This window comes from Anomaloglossus baeobatrachus, chromosome 1, assembly GCF_048569485.1.
Source record: "Anomaloglossus baeobatrachus isolate aAnoBae1 chromosome 1, aAnoBae1.hap1, whole genome shotgun sequence".
Lineage (NCBI taxonomy): Eukaryota > Metazoa > Chordata > Amphibia > Anura > Aromobatidae > Anomaloglossus > Anomaloglossus baeobatrachus.
Window position 1 is genome coordinate 818,071,342 of NC_134353.1, and position 25,154 is coordinate 818,096,495.

Here is a 25,154-nt window from a genome sequence, read left to right on the forward strand (position 1 = left end):
TTTATTGACATAAATTATAATACAAGAAAAACAGAAGGCAAAATAAGGTTATAGTAGATTACAATGATTAAACTTATTTTCTCAATATATCCAGTAGACTCAATAAAATGTATTATTGTAGGGATCAGAGGAAAGCTTCCTCAGAATGAAGGTGAATGGGATAATGAATTTTTGGTGACATCTGTCCTAAAAGTTGAAAATGTAAAGAAAAATCGGAACGTTTTAAGAAAAGTACTGATAATTATCCTCATGTGCTCTGTGTAATCTGTAACCCCAACTACTTTTTTTTTCCATATATTGCATATACTGGAAAAAGTGAATATTTGAGCTAAAAGGCATATTTGTCAATTTGTTTATTAAACAAATAAACCAACTTGTAGTATATAATAATAATAATAATAATAATAATTGTAAGACCTCATTCACACGTTTGTTTTTTCCCTTACGAGGCAAACGGAACAATTTTTTTGGTCAGTGTCATCAGTTTGTAAAAAATAGATAAATACAAATTTCTGTAGTTTTTTCCTATTACAGATGTGGAAGAAGGAAACCAGGATATGCCGCGCCATCAACTATGGCTGAGTTCTCTGTAATAATTGTCCTGAAGAAGGAGGCTGCATCCTCCAAAACGCGTAGAGCTGATTGAATAAAAGAGAAATTAATCAACTTCTGGATGTTTGATATCACCGTGGCATATCCCGCTTTCCTTCTTCCACATCTGTAACACGTCTCTCCGGGGCTGCAGCAGATGCCATTTTATGCCTATGTTGGAGTTGTGACTGGCACAACTTCTACAGGTGAGTACCTTACCTGTTATCTTGCCAAATCCCACCAGATAAGACCCTATCTGCGCTTCTTATCCACAGCATACTTGTATTCTTTTCCTAACAGTCTGTGAAGATTAGATTGCACTCGGATGGCATCCGAGTGGTGTCTGATAATTTTCACGGACCTATAGACTTGATTTGTCGCTTTTGATACGACACTCTGATCACAATTGAACATGTCTCCGCAATTTTTCATGAATCAGACGTTCCGCAGAAAATCATAGACCCCATTCACTATTATAGGTATCAGTTTTATCTGTGATAAACTCGGACAGCACTCGTATGTAAAAAATGGATGTCTCAATGAAGCCTAACAAGGATGTTAGGGCTGTTGTTTGGATCACAAAACAATTGGCGTCACTGTGATTAGATGGTAGATAAGAGTTAAATAAAATACATACTGACCAGTGCATACATTACACAGTTGGTTGTAAATACTTGCTTTTTTATTTGTCTTGAGACAAAGCACAAACATTATTTAAGGAATGGTTCACTGTATCAGAGAAATATGTGTATGGTATATCATGATAATATAGATCATTTTGCCCTGCATAGTTTACACCAAACCCCTGATCATAGTGCCTCTTTTATATAACTATACAATCCCTATAACAATTTACCGTACATCTGAGAAGTGAGCCAACTTATAAATAAGTAGAATAAGGTTAATTGCACACTTGGAATTATGGGTACTCAAGTAGGGTTCAAACCCGTCATTAGATACAAGACAACTTGGCACGCCAAAATTTGGTGTGCCAAGTTATCTTGTATCCAAATTATAAATAGTCATAAATTTCCTACAAACTCAAGTTTCCTGTGAGCTAATAAACTTTTCTAAAGGTAAAGTGCATTCCTGCAATCTCTTTTAGGCTACATACATACATTTCTTACAGCAGTATTCCTGGAGCCCACCTGAAAAAGCGCCATAAAACCACTGCAAAAAGTAAACATAATGGAAAAATGGCATTATTGTGCACATGTTCAGTTTTGTGTTACTTCTTTTAACTGATTCACAGTTTGGAAACGGTTAAGTGGTTTAAAAAAGTAGCTTGTTCATTCTTCAGGCAACTTCCACTAAGAAGTTGCTCGCTAGTTATATCATAAAATATGGGAAAAAGGCAACAGCATTGCAGAAATTACAGTAAAACTACCTGCTAAGATGTTTCAGGAGAAAGACCGCTTCACTTTCGGCATTTTAAAGACACTGTGTGCACATGCCTATGAGATCCATGCACATAACAGTGTCATGTGTGACAACACATTAAAGTGGTTGTTCGATAAAATAAGTTATCACAAATCCACAGCATAAGTGATAACTTCTTGATCAGTTGAGGTCTGACCACTGGAACCCTCACCAATTGGCAGGATAAGGGTTTTTAATCCTCGTTAGAAAGGAGTGGCACTGTCCTTGCTCTGCCACCGCTCCATGTATTCCTTGATTGGACCCATACAATGTTAGGAAGAAAAGGGTTAATCTCTGCCAAACCAGTGTAGATAAAATATGATATATTGGTCAATGTGTTTCAAAGCCCTCAGAGGCTTCTTCATCAGGACAGGAAGGACAGGATGATTGTCCTGATGAAGAAGCCTCTGAGGGCTTGGTGGCACAGGAGATTAACCCTTTTCTTCCTTCTATTGTTTGTATCTCCACGTGGGTTCTGCAGCAGCGTCAGGCATTTTATGGTGGCTGTGACTTGCACAACCACACAAGGTTAGCCTTTCTGAGTTGTTATCTCCTTTGATTTTTATTGCATAAGACCCTATTTTGCGCAATTTCTCTTTCCAGCTCCTATTTATTGAATGGACCCATGTCAATCTGTACTACAGATCTATACTGCACAGATCCATATAGTGACTGCATATATGAACCCTTGTAAAAAGTAATAAACCCATGTGTGCCAAAAATGAAATATATAGGAGGTGCAACACCCATAAAAAGAATTCTTACAAGAGTAGCATGAAAATAACTCTACTGAATTTGTAACTTAAAGTGGTTTTCCACTACTAATGTGACCGCCTTTCGTTTGTTCTAACTATTCCTAATGAACACTTTCAAAATATACTTCTGCTACATGGGACAAGTGCTGAGATGTGTGATCATTTAATAGTAAATGCATTGCAGTGCTTGTCACATGAATGCAATGCACTGTAAAGCAGGCTGATAGGAGAGTGAAGTGTGATCTGAGCATGCTCATTCCCAGAGGCATCCCCACCACCACCAATAAGATGCCCTGCTCAGTTTGTCTAATTCCAGCTTCCAGAACAGAAAGATCAAAGCAAAACATCAATAAAGGTATAGATATGCTCCATAGACAGAACGACATACAGGAGCAGGGAAGGTAGCAGACGTATATTGGAAAAGTGTTAGGAATAGTTAGGACAAATGAAAGGGGTTCACATTAGTAGTGGAAAACTCCTTTAAGATACATTTATCTTGTAATACCCCTTATAGCCAGTTTCAAATGTCAGTTTTTTCTTCTTTTTTGCTTACTTGAGAAACAGTCAGACTTCCATAAGTGTACTGGATCAAACCCTTATTTATTTTTGGTCAGAGTGTGAGTTTTTACCATCAGCATTTTATCGTGGATTTATAGATTTCAATGAGTGAATTTGATTCAGGACTGGCTATAATTGGGACATGTCCTATCGTGAAAAACACAGATAGAACATATGAGAAATCTGATGTGTGAAGAGAAGCTGGTTCATCAATTCAGAAATACACAGATTGGATGCACATCTAATAAATATATAATATCAGAAATACACTGAGATTGTATGCCCAGCTAATAAATATATAATTAATATAAATAATAAAAAAATAATAAAATAGCCATTTAAGGCTTCTCTGGACTTTTCATCATACATTGGTTTCTGAATGAATAAACTTTCAGTATTTCTTATATAAGAGTCATTGAATAACTAGGAATAATGTTACTAGACACTGTAAAATTATTAAAATATATAAATATTATTTTACATATTAAATTGAAATTCCCTGTTAAAAAATATTACATACTGTATTTCATCAACTTGTACTGGAATATACCTATGGATTGTAGTACAAAAATAATATAGTTCTAATATATCTGTATTATAGTATATACTCTTTAATTCTTTTTAATCTATAGTTATTTAGACACCTGTACTGGGCTCTGACCAGTGCAAGAGAGTCAATCATTGCCACTAACTGTGTAAAATCCCCAATCTAGTCCTCGATTTACCCATAAAGTAATAATCCTGGAGCATTTATTCCAAAATTCTGCAATATGCCGCACCTCAATTTCACCTCCGGGAAATGTATGAATAAATTGACAACAGGTTTTATCATTTGTCCTATTAACAGAGCATCCTTGAACACACTTTGGTGCTGTAAATCAGTGTTCACAGTACCAGACAGTGGTGAAGCCCAATTATCAATGTATTCATTCATTTCCAGATGTAAAAAGCCAACTTTATATCATATCTCTGTATTTGTAATATATTTAGATGTAAGAAAGGTAAATAAGAAAATAATCAAGTAGAATACAATTCTTTACTAATTCACCAAATCATATAAAGTGGCATATTCTCATAAATACTGGAGTGATTTAATGCTGTATCCATCATGTTGTAAATAATAAGTGACAGAATTCACCTTCTTCAACAAAAGATATAAATGTATTTAAATTTTAAGATATAGAATAAGGGAATATAATCATTGTGAGTTTGTGACTTTTTATTTATTATTTTTATATTATTAAATAAATAATAATTAAATATTATTATTATTATTATTATTATTATTATTAGTAGTAGTGTAGTAGTAGTATTATAATTATTGGGAATTTGTGGCCATGAGCACATGCTGCATTTTTTATGCCTTTTTTTGTGTTTTCTGGTGCAGTTTTGTCACAAATCTGCATGTCTATCTATCCTGATGGGTGCAAAGTCAATGAGAATTCTAAAGTGCCCTTTCTGCGCATGTTGCTTATTTTTTCCTTACGGATTTGGTGCAGAAAATAATCTGCAGCATGACAGTTCTTGGTTTGTTTTTGCCTGCATTTTTCAGCCCTTCAACCAATTTGACTTCATTATAGAAAAAAAGCACCAAAAACATGACAAAAACGCACCGCGTTTTTGGTGTGTATTTCTGGCGGAAGATGCAGATTTGGTGCAAAAAATGTATGCATTCAATACTCAGTGTGCGCACATAGCCTAAATGATACATGATGGCAGACTTGTTGGTAGTATATGGGTGAAGATGTAGAAATATCTTATCAAATAGGAAAGGACGGGCATGTTTGCAAAAAAAAACCCACAAAGGAAACCTTAATAGAGTTGATAGAAACAGTAGCTAAAACTTATATTTGAATATCGCCCATGTCAGAAGTAAAGGGGTTTGATTACTCAAATGGTGCATGCAGCAATGATCCACCAAGCAAAAAGATTTGTCTTAAAGGGAACCTATCACATGGAAAAATGCTATTAACCTGCAGAAATGGGGTTAATTTGCAGGGTAATATTCATATATGAACCTGCCCGGTGCCTGCACATTCAACCCCACAGCTGGGAGGAAATTAACTTTAACAAGTTGAGTTACCACTCTGTGTATAGAGAGCAGCGGCTGTAACACCTCGCCACAACCACTGACTGACAACCTCCTCTAATTCTGAGTGGCTGTCAGTCAGTGCGGGGGGTGTGGCTATAGTTGCCACTCTCCATGCACAGAGTGGTGACTGAACCTGTGCAAGCGCCGCCCCCGTGACTGAAACAAGAAGACTGCCAAGAGGATTAGAGTTAATTTTGTCCCATCAGCGGTGTTTAATGTGCAGGTGCCAGGCAGGTTCATAACGCTATTAACCTGCAGATTGACCCCATTTCTGCAGATTTATAGCATTTTTCCACATAACAGGTGGCCTTTAAACTGAATTTAATGTCTAATAATTGTGCATACGTCAAGGGTCCGCAGATCCAGGATCAAGGATGTGGGGCACCTGAAACAACGGATACAGGAGGCCTGTGGTAGCATTTCTTCTGCGGTATTGCTCTTGGTGTGTCAAGAGTGGGAGAATAGAATCGCGTTGACAATTCAACACAATGGGCAGCACTTTGAGCACATCCTTTAGTGAATTACTGTTGTTCCATGTCACAAACGTGTCAATAACTCGATAATGAATAAAGCTACATTAAAAATGAGAACACCATTGTTTTTCTTGTGCAATTCTTTATGTGATTGATGTGTCACATGACCTCTTTCCCAATGAAAAAATAAAAGTTGAATTCAAAATGGCGGCTTTGCATATGGCCACCATGGACGTCACCCGGCCTCAAATGTTCGGTCCCTCCCATGTATTAATATGCCACAAATGGTAAGGTGATATCAGCAACCACTTCCATTTTATCAGGGTGTATCCATACTTATGGCCCACCCAGGGTTTATCCATACCTGTAGATTATACTTCATTGAATTAAGGGCATGATATTTTAGCATTTTTGCTTAAAATATTGTTGTAGAAATTTCTTGTGATGGAAGTTTTGCTGCTCCATAATTTAGGAAATCAATGGAAATCCACCATTATAATCTTGTGAATCTCAATGTCAACTTACCAGAACATCACCTTACCTCTAACCCACTCAGGTAGTAAATTGGTGAAATCTGATTGGTTACTATGAGCCGCACATCTATTTTCATTTGTACTAGTTGTAAAGATTTGTGGAACCTTTATAGAACTTGATATATCAGGTGATCAAGGGTTCGATGCTCGGTCATTGACTATATCAAGGCTTTACACTTAATCGATCAGACTGTATCCTCCCTGGAATGCATATAGTATATTTACAATGTTCATTTTTTGGCAATTTCATGGAAATTTAGGTTTGCAAAGATCAAAATAATAATGGGTGGCGACATGATTCCAACACTGAAAATTCTACTACTCCTTGTCTACAATATTCAGTAAAGCTTGCAATAGGAGGTCATCTCTATGCTTGTAAGACTTTTTATAGAATTGATCAATATAGTCATTGTATAGAGTGTTGTCTCTGTCCTTTACATCTGGCTGCTTGCTTATTTTATCCAGGGCATAATAATAGTGATGCTTAGGAATTTCCGTTTGTCCCTGCGCATATGAAGCCGCCTCTTTGTTGAAAGCATTCTTCAGAAGACGTAGAATTGCTTCTGATTTCATGGCATCCTCCAGTCCATCACTTTCTGGGGAAGTTGTTGGTTTTGCTGTAGTTATTTTTTCCATACTGGGTTCCTGAAATTAAGTGAGACATGTTTTTTTTATTATTGTTCACGCTACGTCAATGTATTACAAGGCTATCTTAACATAACTATATTTTATCTTTGTATAGATATGGCAAAGGGAATATCCAGAACTTTGTTAAATAAAAGTACCTAAGCACCAACAGGCAGGTACAGTGCCTACAAGTAGTATTCAACCCCCTGCAGATTTAGCAGGTTTACACATTCGGAATTAACTTGGCATTGTGACATTTGGACTGTAGATCAGCCTGGAAGTGTGAAATGCACTGCAGAAAAAAAGAATGTTATTTCTTTTTTTATTTTTTTTTTTAAATTGTGAAAAGTTTATTCAGAGGGTCATTTATTATTCAACCCCTCAAACCACCAGAATTCTGTTTGGTTCCCCTAAAGTATTAAGAAGTATTTCAGGCACAAAGAACAATGAGCTTCACATGTTTGGATTAATTATCTCTTTTTCCAGCCTTTTCTGACTAATTAAGACCCTCCCCAAACTTGTGAACAGCACTCATACATGGTCAACATGGGAAAGACAAAGGAGCATTCCAAGGCCATCAGAGACAAGATCGTGGAGGGTCACAAGGCTGGCAAGGGGTACAAAACCCTTTCCAAGGAGTTGGGCCTACCTGTCTCCACTGTTGGGAGCATCATCCGGAAGTGGAAGGCTTATGGAAGTACTGTTAGCCTTCCACGGCCTGGACAGCCTTTGAAAGTTTCCTCCCGTGCCGAGGCCAGGCTTGTTCGAAGAGTCAAGGCTAACCCAAGGACAACAAGGAAGGAGCTCCGGGAAGATCTCATGGCAGTGGGGACATTGGTTTCAGTCAATACCATAAGTAACGTACTCCACCGCAATGGTCTCCGTTCCAGACGAGCCCGTAAGGTACCTTTACTTTCAAAGCGTCATGTCAAGGCTCGTCTACAGTTTGCTCATGATCACTTGGAGGACTCTGAGACAGACTGGTTCAAGGTTCTCTGGTCTGATGAGACCAAGATCAAGATCTTTGGTGCCAACCACACACGTGACGTTTGGAGACTGGATGGCACTGCATACGACCCCAAGAATACCATCCCTACAGTCAAGCATCGTGGTGGCAGCATCATGCTGTGGGGCTGTTTCTCAGCCAAGGGGCCTGGCCACCTGGTCCGCATCCATGGGAAGATGGATAGCACGGCCTACCTGGAGATTTTGGCCAAGAACCTCCTCTCCTCCATCAAGGATCTTAAGATGGGTCGTCATTTCATCTTCCAACAAGACAACGACCCAAAGCACACAGCCAAGAAAACCAAGGCCTGGTTCAAGAGGGAAAAAATCAAGGTGTTGCAGTGGCCTAGTCAGTCTCCTGACCTTAACCCAATTGAAAACTTGTGGAAGGAGCTCAAGATTAAAGTCCACATGAGACACCCAAAGAACCTAGATAACTTGGAGAAGATCTACATGGAGGAGTGGGCCAAGATAACTCCAGAGACCTGTGCCGGCCTGATCAGGTCTTATAAAAGACGATTATTAGCTGTAATTGCAAACAAGGGTTATTCCACAAAATATTAAACCTAGGGGTTGAATAATAATTGACCCACACTTTTATGTTGAAAATGTATTAAAATTTAACTGAGCAACATAACTTGTTGGTTTGTAAGATTTATGCATCTGTTAATAAATCCTGCTCTTGTTTGAAGTTTGCAGGCTCTAACTTATTTGCATTTTATCAAACCTGCTAAATCTGCAGGGGGTTGAATACTACTTGTAGGCACTGTAGTTGCTAACTACCTGCCTATTGGGCCCAGCGCTTTTCTTCATTGTCACAGACCACTCCTGACAGTGATTCAGCAGTTTACACTGATGTTCCGTCAACAGAGCAGCGGTTTCTTTTCTGTTCCGCTCTGTATACAGGGCTGGGACTGCCGATGTCATGTTGATTGACAGCCAGCTCCCCGTTGCCTAACTAGGGGAGCCAGCTGTCAATCAGCATGATACTGGCAGTCACGCCCTATCAGCAGAGCAGCCCAGAAGAAGAAAAGCTGGTCTGCTGACAGGGAACAACTGAATCACCAGCAGGAGTGGTGTCACGAGCTGACCGGGTCCGCACACACAGATTACTACTACAGCGTCAGACACTGTTCACATTGCAGATTCTGACAGGCAACCTGGGCTCCCTTAAGTGCTCAACTTTGCTGGGCGTCAGCTGAGTTGTTTCACTGCTCCCAGCCGTGCAGGAGTTAATGCTTTTTGGAGCAGTGTGCAACTTTTCTGAGAGCCGGGTTGCTAATTACCATCCACAGCTGGTCTCTTCCAATTTAAGGCTGGGGAATGTAGTAGGAGATTGCCGAAGATAGCTTCAGCTTAGATCCAGTGATCCTCGTCTCAGTGGTAATTCCATTCATGGTGAACTACAATTGCTGTTCTACGTGGTGTGAATGATACCCTTTCATGAGTTTATTCCCTACCCGTTTCTTTATTCCCCTGTACACATATTGTCTCCCCTTTGTGTTTGAGTGCAGTGTGTATGAGGTTTCATTCTCCCTTGTCCGTGTCTTTTCTATGGAGTTTTTTTACTGGATTTCTGGCCCACTCCCAGGGTGCGGGAAGTAAGATCAGAGCTCAGAGAGAAGGGTCATGCTGGGGGCTCAGACCTGACTACCATCAAGCTTACCTCTGAGATAAGGGACAGTGCAGGGTCTCTAATCTCAGGGCCAGTTTAGGAGCCCCTGCTCCATCAGTACATACGCCGTGACAAGTGGTCAATGACCACTCTGTGCCGGCGCTTGGTACAACAGGCAGGTAGTTGTCTCTGTTAGCAACTAACTGCCTGTTTTCTATTTTTTTACAATGTGTCAAAAAAGAAGTTCCTGGCCACTCCTTTAACAGCTTATTTTTGACAGTGTTTCTAGGTGGGCACATATTTCTTCTTTAAAGGGAACAAGCAGGAGCTCTGCATAAGGGCCCAAATGCCATCAGTCAAAAAATCAGATCGCACTCGCACTTCAGTAGCTTAGCACAAAGCAAGAGGATTGAAAATCCGATTACTATAATTTCAGTAGGAAAAGTGGTGCAAGCACCTACAGGCCAGATTCCAGATTAAAGATTGATGCATGCCTCATCCCAAACCGGATTATATATGTTATCAATAAAGGGTTTTTCTACCATAGACATCTATGGCACATGCACTGTTAGGATCCACACTCATTTAGAGAACTAACAGCCATCTCACAGCTGCTGTGAATGAAGATTTGACAATGCAGGCACAACTTTTTGCAATTCAAGGAAATTTTGAAAAACATTTTTTAACTCTAATAGAATTGAATGTAGACAGCTGCCCAAGCGTGGCCATCTCTTCTATGTGATGAGTGTCAGGAGGCCCCAGTTCTTGAGATGTTGGCGGTTGGCCATGGTGGGACTGACATTTATCAAACATAATATGGATCCTGTGGATCCATTATAAAAGTGTGAGATGTGAAGAAATTCAGAAAGTGAGCATGTAGGTGCTGCGTCTATGGTTCAGTCTTTACATACCTTTTCAACGTCTACCATTTTCTCAACACCTCTTCGATCATTCTGGACAACATTGTAGGAAGTATACACTCTGGGATGAGTCATGTGATCTGGACGGGTTGATGTCCCATGAAGAATCAGCTTCCAACTAACAATTCTTCCTTCATTTTGCTGTCTTCCAGACTGTTTTGCAGAAATGAAAATGGATATTCACAGTTTGGCTGACAAACTTAATCATAACTTACAAAAAATGACTGATACACAGCACAATTCTGAGACAATATCTCACTTCTCGATGTAACAACATACATGCCATAGATTTTTCTAGCTCTTCATACTTACAATATCAGTGATTTTCACAGTCCATGTTCCCGCTGGGTCTTCTCCCCAGGTATGGACAGACATAAAGTCCCAGTTTTTGAATCCATTTGTAGATGTATCTCTTTCTCGCTCGGTCAGCAGAACAGTTTTGGTTCCTGCAAATAAAACAGTAATTGTCAGATATGTACCTATGGCATGATGCTGGTGTGTATCTCACCTTTGTAGTTTGTTAAATACCTGATGGTGACGTTAGCGTTATGTGAAGATCTCCCCGGCGCGTGTATTCAATAGTAGCCTCCAGCTGCAAGTGCTCCAGTGACTTGATATAATTGTCTTGCCCTTTACATGCTTTTGTAGGGATTTCAATACTAATTTCATCTTCTGATTTTAAAAGTCTGTAAAATAAGGATTTTATTAGGACTCATGATTTCTAAGTTTAAATAACCATATAGTTAACTAAAAATATCCAAAATGAAATAAGAAAAATTGTATAATTTGTGTAGTAATAAAATCTGTAACAAACACAATTCCTGGGTCCTCAATATACTATGATCCATGTGTTATATTGGTGTCTTCTAATTGCTTTTAAAGGGATTGTCCAGGAGGGGGGCTCATGTCTGTAGGCACTCTATTTGCACAGTGCGTGTTGTCAGAATTATCCAGTGACTGCACCGAGAGTGGGTGTTAATGTGACCGCAAGTATGTGATTTGCATAATTCTGTTCACATTCCAACTAGACATATCTGGCGTTGTTCAATTCACTTGCATTGAGTGAGGCTGCATATGTCTACTTGGCTTGTAACCAGATGTATGCAAATTGTGTACTTGTGGTCATGCACCCACCCACTCACACTCCTGACATTGTGCATACTGCACACTGAGAGAATTCGTAAGTCTTCAGTCACATAGAATGACTGCAGACTTTAACCCCAAGCCTGGATAACCACTTTAAAGTAAACATATTCTGTAACTTTCAGTTGACCCAACATCACCGAGGCCAGCCCAAGTCTTCCTGAGTGATTGGGCTGTAGAGGGCATTTCACCACTCGTCCCAGCCCAGCATCGCTCCTGCTTGCGGTGCTCTGCAGTGAAGGAGGGAGCGCGTGAGATGCTGGGCTGTGACTCTGTGCTGTGAGGAGCGGTGAAACTCCACCCACAGCCCAGTCACTCAGGATGACTGGGGCCCACCTTGGTGGTGTCAGGTAAACTGGAAGTTAATGTGAAATTAACGGATCCCAGAGGTCACAGAGCACGGGGACTGGTCACTTCATGGGACTGATCAGACTGATAGCGCTGCTCACAGGCAGAATTGGCTGAACAAGGTATTTAGAAAAAGCCTTCCCATCAGTTTTACAGGGATGTGTCCATCATTGCAGAGTAGTGAACCCCCCCTTTAATTCCACAATAAAAACTGTATACGATATTAAATCTCCTGATATGGAATTATTAAATAGATGATAGTCTTAGTTCTGAGGAGGCTGATAGTTTGAAAACCCAAATCAAAATGAATATATAATACTTTTTGGAAGTTTTCCTATTTTCTTGATATGAAAATTTGCTACCACACAATTGTAACCAGCAAAAAGGACAGACTGCATCAGAGTCAAGCCATTTCCCTTCAATTGCTATTTCGCAGGTGCATCCAAATACCACTTTTTGGTTATTCACATGGAACCCCTCTCGGGGAGCAGAACATGATTTGAACCTTTCCTTAGATTTATGTGGTCACTTGAAATTTGTACATATGATAAAGTGTAGACGTAATGCATACAAGTCGCGAGAGCAATTAATATGCTACGAAAGTGCACAAAATGATTATAATAGGTAATTATAAAGCAATTATTTGAATTCCATATACTGTATTATGCAACATTTTACAAAGGGGTTACTGTGGTAAGATGTCATGTGCTAAGTGGTTGATTAACTGTTTTTACTATGATATTATTGTAATAATCTGCTGATTACATTTTCTCAGTGTCAGCTACTTATTTTAAGTCTTGTAGACTAATAATATGTTACAAACTTCCATGACAATAATTTACCCCATGACATGGAATTATTGGAGTGTAAGCACCAAGATAATTCACTCAATTATCATTATTTAACTTGTACAGTTATTTATAGCTTGTGAATACATCATGAGAGATTTGATAGAAATGGAACTAAATGAATGCTGCCATAGAAAATTCAGAAAAATATTTTGGTAACTATAGTTTGCTAAGTTATTGTAGCCCTAATGAGAAAACAAAGATGTTTTTAGATTGAATATCCCATGATAAATAAGCAATAGTTTTCATGTTAGCATATCCTTCGACCAGATGAAGTCACCTTAGTCTTTCCCCGTTGTATAAGTTTTAGAAGCCCTGATCTAGATAACTATACATTATGAGCAAGTAGGCAGGCAGCAAGGAAGTGTGGATGTGTCACAAGCAATATATTTATCATGATATGTAAACACTAATATGTAAAGAGAATCTGTCAGCAGGTTTTTGCTATGTAATCTGAGGACACCATGCTATAGTAGTTAGAAAACACAATTCATCTCTGCCACTTTATCAGGCTGTGTGCTGTTGTTTACTTAACCTAAAGGCTTTACCAACTGGTGAATTTCATTGCTGGACTACAGTGTCAGTCCGGCACTCTCCCTCCTGTGATTGATATCTCATTGTCAATGTACAATCTCTATAGAGAGCCTGCTGTGGGCGGGAGAACGCTCTCAGCTCTGCTGCTTTGCTAAATCTCAAAGCTTTGATTGTATCAGAATGGCTACAGCCAGTAATCTAAGTGATACACCGTTGGATTCAGAGTCTCTTTACCTACATTATGTTGCTTTCTGATGTAGTAGAAAAAACCTGTAACAGATTCCCTTCAAGAGGCTTTAAATTATTTGTAAACATTGTTTTGCTAGCTTATTTATGCTTTATATTACACTGTAAAACTATGCATGTAACCTATGTACAAAGAAACAGCCTGAAAAATAATCTAAATGGTCTATTTTATGGGACTTTTAGGATAACCACACTTTTAATTGTGACTCTGTTTAAATTAGGTTAGGTGCCCACTAAATCATTGCACAGTATACGTTTAGGAGCTTTTCCTGACATATAGTGTAAAGTTTCCATAGGTCACCATTCACTAGATGAAGACTCTCGGTCTCTGTCTCACTAGTATACAACAGCAGACCATATGTTTAACTATATAGGGAAGTACAGCAGACTGGGCTGTCCTATGCAAATGACCACTGCAAAGAAATGTATACCATGCAGTATACATTTCTTTATAAAGGGTCCCTGTGGTGGACAGATGCCTCAGCATCCATGCAGACAGTGGCCACTGTTGGGTACATACCTGCTTAACTTATGCTCCTGACTATGGCCACAAACGTAGTGTGTACCAAAGCATAGGGTCCATTTACACAGTCTGACCAGCTGCATGATACGACCATCATCCTGTAAACTTTTACCGATCAGCAATCGTTTGCCTATTTACACAGTCAGACCAAAATAAACAATGCGCACTAAGCGATCTATACAAGTTCTCGGCATTGCAAGTCCTGTTTACAGCACAAAACAATGATCTTTTATACTGCATAAGCATTTTTGGCAACCTGTTTATGTTGCGGTCGGCGGGGTGCTGCGCTCGCTAACGCTCGGGTCCGGCGCTGCAGCTGCTGCTCGGTGGCTCGAGCGGTGGGCCGGATCCAGGGACTCGAGCGGCGCTCCTCACCCGTGAATGAAAAGGGGGGTGGTTTGATGGGGATTTAGTCCGTGACGCCACCCACGGGTTGTGGTGAAGATGGGCACCACCACTGCTGGTGACGGGGATCCCGGGAGCGATGGTAGGGAGCAGCTGGGAAGTTTTTTTCCCCCCTCCGTGGGTAGGGGTTGGTGGTCCCGGGGCCCAGTGGTGTGACGGGGAGGCAGGGTCGGTGAGGTGCAGGGTTGCAGGGACAGCGCGGCGCGGTGCCGGATGGCACGGGTGTACTCACTCAGCAATGGATGCACAAAGTCTCCGGTAAACCAAACTGCTGGATGGACGGGTCCCGCAGCCGGCTGCAGTGTCTCTCTCCCGAGACAGGTGATGGTGGCTGTCTTTCCCTGCACCTTTTGTGTACTGTGATGACTCCAATGGCTTCCCAACGGTAGTCCGCTCCCCGGTGTATAGATACCGGAGGAGCCCGTTTTGCCCGTAGGCACTGGCCCTCGGATTTCTAGCCGGTGGCAGTGGCTGTATATCTTCAAGGTGTGAGCGGTTGCCTTCAATCAGGTCTTAGTTGTTAGGGAACCCCAGGGGTTCCTGTCACATTCGTATTTGATACTCCAAGCCTGGTCGGGGTCCGATGGCCCTGCCTGTGTGCTTAGCTTCACTCCGTTCCCCGGTCTGGTACCGGTGGGCCACCGCCCAGCCCCGGTCCTTACAGCTCTGCGGAGTTCCACCAACTCCTGCAGACGGCCACCACCGTCTGCCAACCTTGCTGTCAGTGCCTGGGCTCCGACCCAGACACCTCAAGTGTTTACTCCTCTCACTTCAACCTCCAAGACGGAACTCACACTTTTCCCGCCTCCAGGCCTGTGAACTCCTCGGTGGGTAGGGCCAACCGCTTGGCTCCGCCCCACCTGGTGTGGACATCAGACCCTGGAGGGAGGCAACAAGGGTTTTTGTCTGACTAATGTAACTGTCTGGGGGGTGGGTGTGTGTGTGTGTTTTGTCTGTGGCTACCTGGCTAGTCCAGGGTGCCACATTTACACTGCAAGATAATCGTGAAATGAGCATTTTTAAGAACACTCATTCATGATTATCTTGCTGTGTAAATTTCCCTTTTCATACATTGCTGATCCAGACATGACCTGCACTCTAAAGCCCACTTTACACTTTGCAATTAGTTGTACAATCGCATTTGCGATGTGACACTGCATACGGGATCTTATGAGATTGCACGTAGGTCGTTCATTTGCTGTCACACGTGCGTTAGTAGTCTATGTTAAATTGATCAATTTTGTGTGCGATCCTTTAGATCATGTGTTCTGTGACGTATGCATTGGGAACCTTTTTTTTTTTTTTTTTTTATTGACTTGCCAAGCGTGTGTAATGTGTAGGGATGCGTTTTCACTATGTCATCTGCCATTCAGCTCTGCTACATGGCCGCTGACAGCAGACACAGACAGCCATGCAGCAGAGCTGAATGGCAGATGACAGCAGACACAGACAGAGCCGCACTGTCAGAATGAACTCGGGTGAACTTCACCCGACTTCATGGTCATGCTGCGGCTCTGTCTGTGTCGCGCCCTGATTAGCGGTCACCTGTGAAGGACTCACCGGTGACCGCTAATCTCCTAAGTGACTGAAGTTAGCAGCCCTCTCTCATATACTCACCAATCCCCGATCCCCGGCACTGCACGGCGTTCACACTGCTCCGGCGGCTTTTACTGTTTTGAAAAAGCCGGCCGCCCATTAAACAATCTCGTATTCCCTGCTTTCCCCGCCCACCGGCACCTATGATTGGTTACAGTGAGACACGCCCCCACGCTGAGTGACAGGTGTCACACTGCACCCAATCACAGCAGCCGGTGGGCGTGTCTATACTGTGTAGTGAAATAAATAATTAAATAATTAAAAAAAAACGGCGTGCGGTCCCCCCCCAATTTTAAAACCAGCCAGATAAAGCCATACGGCTGAAGGCTGGTATTCTCAGGATGGGGAGCTCCATGTTATGGGGAGCCCCCCAGCCTAACAATATCAGCCAACAGCCGCCCAGAGTTGCCGCATACATTAGATGCAACAGTTCTGGGACTGTACCCGGCTCTTCCCGATTTGCCCTGGTGCGTTGGCAAATCGGGGTAATAAGGAGTTATTGGCAGCCCATAGCTGCCAATAAGTCCTAGATTAATCATGTCAGGCGTCTATGAGACACCTTCCATGATTAATCTGTAAATTACAGTAAATAAACACACACGCCCGAAAAAATCCTTTATTAGAAATAAAAAACACAAACATATGCCCTGGTTAACCACTTTAATCAGCCCCAAAAAGCCCTCCATGTCCGGCGCAATCCAGGATGCTCCAGCGTCGCTTCCAGCGCTGCTGCATGGAGGTGACCGGAGCTGCAGCAGACACAGTCGCTCCGGTCACCTCCACGCAGCTAATGAAGACAGCCGTGCGATCAGCTGAGCTGTCAGTGAGGTTACCCGCTGTCACTGGATCCAGCGGTGGCCGCGGGTAACCTCAGTGACAGCTCAGCTGATCGCACGGCTGTCTTCATTTGCTGTGTGGAGGTGACCGGAGCGGCTGTGTCTGCTGCAGCTCCGGTCACCTCCATGCAGCAGCGCTGGAAGCGACGCTGGAGCATCCTGGATTGCGCCGGACATGGAGGGCTTTTTGGGGCTGATTAAAGTGGTTAACCAGGGCATATGTTTGTGTTTTTTATTTCTAATAAAGGATTTTTTCGGGCGTGTGTGTTTATTTACTGTAATTTACAGATTAATCATGGAAGGTGTCTCATAGACGCCTGACATGATTAATCTAGGACTTATTGGCAGCTATGGGCTGCCAATAACTCCTTATTACCCCGATTTGCCAACGCACCAGGGTAAATCGGGAAGAGCCGGGTACAGTCCCAGAACTGTCGCATATAATGTATGCGGCAATTCTGGGCGGCTGTTGGCTGATATTGTTAGGCTGGGGGGCTCCCCATAACGTGGAGCTCCCCATCCTGAGAATACCAGCCTTCAGCCGTATGGCTTTATCTGGCTGGTTTTAAAATTGGGGGGAACCGCACGCCGTTTTTTTTAATTATTTAATTATTTATTTCACTGCACAGTATAGACACGCCCACCGGCTGCTGTGATTGGTTGCAGTGTGACACCTGTCACTCAGCGTGGGGGCGTGTCTCACTGTAACCAATCATAGGCGCCGGTGGGCGGGGAAAGCAGGGAATACGAGATTGTTTAATGGGCGGCCGGCTTTTTCAAAACAGTAAAAGCCGCCGGAGCAGTGTGAACGCCGTGCAGCGCCGGGGATCGGGGATCGGTGAGTATATGAGAGAGGGGGATAGACTGACATGGACAGAGAGTGAGGGACAGAGATAGTAACCGACTGACAGAGATTAGTGAATGACAGACATTGTGAGGAGCTTCAGAACGCAGCTTTTCAGCTGCGCTCTGAAGCGGACCTTTTTTAAGCTGCGGTGCAGAGCGCACACCTGCGCACATAGCATCAGACACCAAAATCGTATGAGGGATGTCACACGTTACAATTGACTAGGTTCATACAACAAAACGCTCAATTCTAGAGAAAGATACGATGTGTTTGCGATCAACGGTTTTGCGTTCAATCCTGATCGCACATAGATGTCACACGCAGACACCTCACAAACGATGCCGGATGTGCGTCACTTACAACTTGACCCCAACGACAGATTGTGAGATATATTGAAGCGTGTGTAGCGGGCTTTATGGCATGAAACAGAAAAAAGTACACAAAGACAATCATCACTCCATTTGTCTCTAATCTTCTTTACTCTTACCTTGGTGCGAAGTCACTGTCTTTAACAATACACACTTTCTTCTCAGGAACTCCTTTCCATGTCTGAGGATCTGCTAAATCCACAAGCGCCTTAGCGTTCAGCAAGCCAAATCCAAATCTACTGTTCACCATGAGACCTGCTCCATTCTTCTTCCAGCCAGGGTTGTTAGCTAATGGATCATACTCGCTTGTCCAGACCACAAGATGCTGCATATCTCTCCATGTTAGATTAGGGCTAATAAAAAATAAAATAAAAAACAAGTAAGACCCAAGTTAAGAATGGCATTTTGTTTCATCAACAGTGTTGGATTGGGGTGGTCACTGCCCACTGGTTACATTGAGCCTGGAGGCCCACTATTCAGCTACATGCAAATATTACATTACCCTCCTTCACAAATTTATATATGGTTATATATAATAAACTAGGTAGTTTGTTGAATGAATGATGAGAGGCTGGTTCTGTCGGTACATAGTGAATTATATGTATTGAGCTAAATACTGCCCATGTTGGGGGTCATTGGCTTAGTCCTACAGAATAGGCCCACCCGGGAACTCACCAGTTCAACTAGGGGCGAGTCCGAGTCTGAATAGCAACAGCCTATTCTTCTTTTGACATAACAGAATAAATGCTTCATATATAACACTCTTATGTTCATGAATGTACCAAGATGAAAGCTTAAATTGAAATTGCATTAAAATGGTCTTCTGAAGGAATGGTTCTCTCAGAGAAGATAAGCCAATATGCATGACATATAATAAAACTGAAATTTGGTTTAAATGAAGGTGTGATCATCTCAAGGAGGTAATCTTTTGCAGACATGTTATCATAATAAGGCCTGGGCCACAAGGGGCACTAGTGCGATGCTCGCATGACACTCTGCTCACGCTGGCAACACAGCAGGAGCCAAGTGTCATGCGAGTATCCCTGCGACTGCGGTCCGACTGTGCGAGCGGACCTCAGCTGCGGGGGGCAGGCTAGCGCTGCGGAGGTGCGGGCCGGCACGGAGGAGGAGAGGGAGGGATTTATCTCCCTCTCTCCTCCGTAGCCGGCTATTGCCATTCTCGCTCTGCATGCGCGGTACACCGGTGTACCGCGTGTGCAGTGCGATTTTTTTCTCGCCACATTCACTTCAATGGTTGCGAGAGAAAAGAGCTTTGCATTACAATCACAGCATCCTGCGATTGTTTTCTCGGTCCGATTAGGGCTGAGAAAATAATCGCTCATGTGCGCTGACACACAGGCTAAAATTGGTCCGAGTGGAATGCGATGTTTTATCGCACTCCATTCGCACCGATTTTCTCGCCGTGTGGCTTAAGCCTAACGCAAAGAATCGTCCTTGCAGAGGATCTTTGATATCCAAGGTAAAAGAAACAGAACATTCTTAAAGGTATAGGTGGTTTTCTAATTTGTTCACTTCTATTCTAGTTTGCACGTGTTTTTTTTTTATAACAGGCAACTAGTGAACTTCAGGTTATTTCTGTCCTTACTTTTGTTCCAAAGCCAAAGCAAAGATTCCAGCAGCCAGAGGAGCGGAGGCAGAGGTGCCTGTATGTGTTTCCGTACAGTCATTATGTAGATCTGCACTAATCTAGATGGAGAAAAAAGGAGCAGAGTAACACAAATTATTATTTACTACTAAAATAACACAAAATTGAAATTTTAAGCCATATCCACACACCGTTTAATCTACAGTATATGTTTAGAAAAGCTTCCGATGTGTAAATTAAATGGAGACTCCTACAGATGACAACTGTCAGCCATAGACGTCCAATATTGTATACTGGCCAGCAGGAGAAATAAGACACATTTATTGGCCTTTTCTGGCAACAGAGCCCACATTAGGGCTTGCTCACAGCACCGTACATATCAGATGAGCGCTGTCTGATTTATTTTTATTGGATAGCACTCGGACCAATGATATATGATTTGGCAATGCTGCTGACCGATTATTTTTTACCATACCAATTTGACATGAGAAAAAAAGAATGGCAGCATGCTGTGATTTCACTTGCATAACGGATGTCACTCACCCATTCAAGTATATGGGTGTGTAGCAAACATTGTACTGCAGTGGGATGACATCCATATACAGCCCGATTTCTGTAGACTCACAGAATGGAGAAGATGGACTGTTCCAATTCTGTCATCCGAGACAAGCGGATTTCACTAAGCTGACACTCGGATCAGTGCATCATTAGCAGAATTGGTCCAATTGTCTCAGATGAAAAAAATCTATGGTTGTGGGACCCTAGCCTTAAGCGGGCTTTACATGCAATGACATCGCTAACGAGATGTCGTTGGGGTCGTGGAATTCGTGATGCACATCCGGCCTCGTTAGCGACGTCGTTGCGTGTGAAACGCAGGAATGACCGTTAACGATCAAAATTACTCACCTTATCGTTGATCGTTGTTCTAATCCCAATTATCGTTGCTGTTGCAGGACGCAGGTTGTTCGGCGTTCCTGCGGCAGCACACATCGCTATGTGTGACACCGCTGGAACGACGAACTACAGCTTACCTGCGGCCGCCAGCAATGAGGAATGAAGGAGGTGGGTGGGATGTTCCCCCCTCTCATCTCCGCCCCTCCGCTTCTATTGGACGGCTGCCATGTGACGTCACTGTGACGCCGCACGAACCGCCCCCTTAGAAAGGAGGCGGTTCGCCGGTCACAGCGACGTCGCAGGGAAGGTAAGTCCGCAGCGTGTAAAGTGGGCTTTAGTGTGTACATCAGGTGCTTTCCTGTCATACATCCTAAACAGAAGGCAACAACTCTGTATAAATATAGCCTTCATTTATAAGCAAAGATAAATGATTGTATTAGAATTATTTTATACTTAATTATTGGATAAAATAGAGAATTATCTCAAATATGGGAAACATCTTTAGACACCAACATTCTCAGGCAATTCTGAAAATTTTTTTTTCATGTAAAATCAAGTGTTACTGATTTAGGCCTCTGTTACATGTCCGTGAAAAATGTTTGTTTTGCACGGCTGTTTTGAAGGTGCATATGTTCCATCAATGTGCCATGATTTTGGCACACTAGTGTTCACCGTGTGCTATCCGTGATAGCACACGGAGATCAGGAACTTTTACTCACCTGTCACTGGTGCTGCTGTCCCCGGTGCTGACGTCTCCGGCGCTGCTACGTCCGGGTCCGCAGTGAAGTGAATATTCATGAGCATAATGAGCGGGCCTGGAAGCAAATGACAGCAACACCGAAGACAGCAGCGCTGGAGACAGGTGAGTATAGAAAATCATTTTATTTCAAAGACACGTGTTTTCTCTGGTACATGTCATACAGATCACATCAGTGTATGGTCCATGTGACACCCATGCTTCAGGAGAAAAACGGCCTTGTCTCCGTGTGGAACAAACGGACACGCGTGTGCTTCATACGGACAAACAGTCCTTGCAAAAACACTGATGTGTGCGCAAACCCATTAACTTTAATGGGTCTACGCATGTCCGTGTCTCCGGTATTTATGAAAATGGACGTCACACGTATCGGAATCACTGACATGTGAAGGGGGCCTTAAAAGGATGGTCCCAGAATCACAAGTTATTACCTACCCACAGGATAGGTAAAAAGTGTCTGGTAACTGGGGATCCCAGCACAGGGACCACTTCTGATCATGAGAACAGGTTCCCTGGTACCCTGGTAAATAGAACGATTGTTGTGCATAGATGGTAGATGGTGGAGCTTTATTTAAAATCTATGAAGGAGAGTAAGAATATCCACCTATGTTCATCAGTCTTTTGATAAAATTATTTCACAAATTTGTTCGGGACAGGATTTTTTGTGGCACCTACTAATATATATATATATATATTTTTATATATATATATATATATATATATATATATATATATATATATACAGTGCCTACAAGTAGTATTCAACCCCCTGCAGATTTAGCAGGTTTGATAAGATGCAAATAAGTTAGAGCCTGCAAACTTCAAACAAGAGCAGGATTTATTAACCCCTTAACGACCCATGACGTACTAGATACGTCATGGATCGTGTGCCGGTAAGCTCCGCCCCCTGCCGCCGGCAGGCGGCGGCGAGACGCGCACATATCAGCTGTTATCAACAGCTGATATGTGTGCCTGCTTGCTGCGGGTGGAATCGCTTCCACCCGCGGCCATTAACCCCTTACATTTCGCTGCCAAAGTCTTGGCAGCGATATGTATATGGGCGCCGCCATGACAGTGACTTACCCCGCCCCCACCGGAAGTCACGTGACATGATCACGTGACTTTCGGCGGTTGCCATGGTAGCACAGGGTCATGTGATGACGCCTGTAGCTAACATGAGTCACTTCCTCTCAATGCCGGAATACAGCCGGCATTGAAAGTGAAGCAGCAAATCTGCAGTTCTCAGTTCTGTAGCTGAGATCTGCAGATAGTGCAGAGCGATCGGATTGCTGATCGCAATAGCCCCCTAGGGGGACTAGTAAAATAAAAAAAAAAAGTAAAAAAAAAAGTTTTAAAAAATTAAAAAAAAATAAAAAAACCTAAAAGTTCAAATCACCCCCCTTTCACCCCATTGAAAATTAAAGGGTTAAAAAAAAAATAAATACACACATATTTGGTATCGCCACGTTCAGAAATGCCCGATCTATCAAAATATAAAATCAATGAATCTGATCAGTAAACGGCGTAGCGGCAAAAAATTCCAAACGCCAAAATTAAGTTTTTTGGTCGCCGCAAATTTTGCGCAAAATGCAATAACAGGCGATCAAAACGTAGCATCTGCGCAAAAATGGTGCCGTTAAGAACGTCAGGTCGAGACGCAAAAAATAAGCCATCACTGAGCCTCAGATCCTGAAAAATGAGAACGCTACGGGTTTTGGAAAATGGCGCAAAACGTGCGCCACGTTTTTCGGACAAGCTTGTGAATTTTTTTTAACCCCTTAGATACAAGTAAACCTATACATGTTTGGTGTCTACAAACTCGCACCGACCTGAGGCATCATACCCACACATCAGTTTTACCATATAGTGAACACGGTGAATAAAATATCCCAAAAACTATTGTACAATCCCACTTTTTTTGCAATTTTTCCGCACTTGGAATTTTTTTGCCGTTTTCCAGTACACTATATGGTAAAACTTATGGTTTCATTTAAAAGTACAACTCGTCCCGCAAAAAACAAGCCCTCATATGACAAGATTGATGGAAAAATAAAAAAGTTACGCCTCCTGGAAGAAGGGGAGCAAAAAATAAAAACGCAAAAACGGAAAGTGCCCGGGGGCTGAAGGGGTTAACAGATGCATAAATCTTACAAACCAACAAGTTATGTTGCTCAGTTAAATTTTAATACATTTTCAACATAAAAGTGTGGGTCAATTATTATTCAACCCCTAGGTTTAATATTTTGTGGAATAACCCTTGTTTGCAATTACAGCTAATAATCGTCTTTTATAAGACCTGATCAGGCCGGCACAGGTCTCTGGAGTTATCTTGGCCCACTCCTCCATGCAGATCTTCTCCAAGTTATCTAGGTTCTTTGGGTGTTTCATGTGGACTTTAATCTTGAGCTCCTTCCACAAGTTTTCAATTGGGTTAAGGTCAGGAGACTGACTAGGCCACTGCAACACCTTGATTTTTTTCCCTCTTGAACCAGGCCTTGGTTTTCTTGGCTGTGTGCTTTGGGTCGTTGTCTTGTTGGAAGATGAAATGACGACCCCTCTTAAGATCCTTGATGGAGGAGCGGAGGTTCTTGGCCAAAATCTCCAGGTAGGCCGTGCTATCCATCTTCCCATGGATGCGGACCAGATGGCCAGGCCCCTTGGCTGAGAAAAAGCCCCACAGCATGATGCTGCCACCACCATGCTTGACTGTAGGGATGGTATTCTTGGGGTCGTATGCAGTGCCATCCAGTCTCCAAACGTCACGTGTGTGGTTGACACCAAAGATCTCGATCTTGGTCTCATTAGACCAGAGAACCTTGAACCAGTCTGTCTCAGAGTCCTCCAAGTGATCATGAGCAAACTGTAGACGAGCCTTGACATGACGCTTTGAAAGTAAAGGTACCTTACGGGCTCGTCTGGAACGGAGACCATTGCGGTGGAGTACATTACTTATGGTTTTGACTGAAACCAATGTCCCCACTGCCATGAGATCTTCCCGGATCTCCTTCCTTGTTGTCCTTGGGTTAGCCTTGACTCTTCGGACAAGCCTGGCCTCGGCACGGGTGGAAACTTTCAAAGGCTGTCCAGGCCGTGGAAGGCTAACAGTAGTTCCATAAGCCTTCCACTTCCGGATGATGCTCCCAACAGTGGAGACAGGTAGGCCCAACTCCTTGGAAAGGGTTTTGTACCCCTTGCCAGCCTTGTGACCCTCCACAATCTTGTCTCTGATGGCCTTGGAATGCTCCTTTGTCTTTCCCATGTTGACCAAGTATGAGTGCTGTTCACAAGTTTGGGGAGGGTCTTAATTAGTCAGAAAAGGCTGGAAAAAGAGATAATTAATCCAAACATGTGAAGCTCATTGTTCTTTGTGCCTGAAATACTTCTTAATACTTTAGGGGAACCAAATAGAATTCTTGTGGTTTGAGGGGTTGAATAATAAATGACCCTCTGAATAAACTTTTCACAATTTAAAAAAAAAAAATAAAAAAAGAAATAACATTCTTTTTTGCTGCAGTGCATTTCACACTTCCAGGCTGATCTACAGTCCAAATGTCACAATGCCAAGTTAATTCCGAATGTGTAAACCTGCTAAATCTGCAGGGGGTTGAATACTAC

At 42.5% G+C, this 25,154-nt stretch overlaps 1 protein-coding gene across 1 annotated transcript in view; it reads right to left on the reverse strand.

The window, feature by feature from the left end:
- Positions 1-1,251: 1,251 nt before the first annotated feature.
- PCSK1 (proprotein convertase subtilisin/kexin type 1) overlaps positions 1,252-25,154 on the reverse strand; it is a 95,860-nt gene continuing 71,957 nt past the window's right edge. Inside the window, exons 9-14 of the mRNA XM_075325079.1 lie at positions 19,889-19,989; positions 18,402-18,635; positions 11,117-11,274; positions 10,901-11,034; positions 10,580-10,741; positions 1,252-7,066 (exon numbers count right to left, since the gene is read on the reverse strand). Of these exons, the coding sequence (XP_075181194.1) occupies positions 6,740-7,066; positions 10,580-10,741; positions 10,901-11,034; positions 11,117-11,274; positions 18,402-18,635; positions 19,889-19,989 (1,116 nt within the window). The 3' untranslated portion in view covers positions 1,252-6,739. The remainder of the gene's footprint in view (positions 7,067-10,579; positions 10,742-10,900; positions 11,035-11,116; positions 11,275-18,401; positions 18,636-19,888; positions 19,990-25,154) is intronic.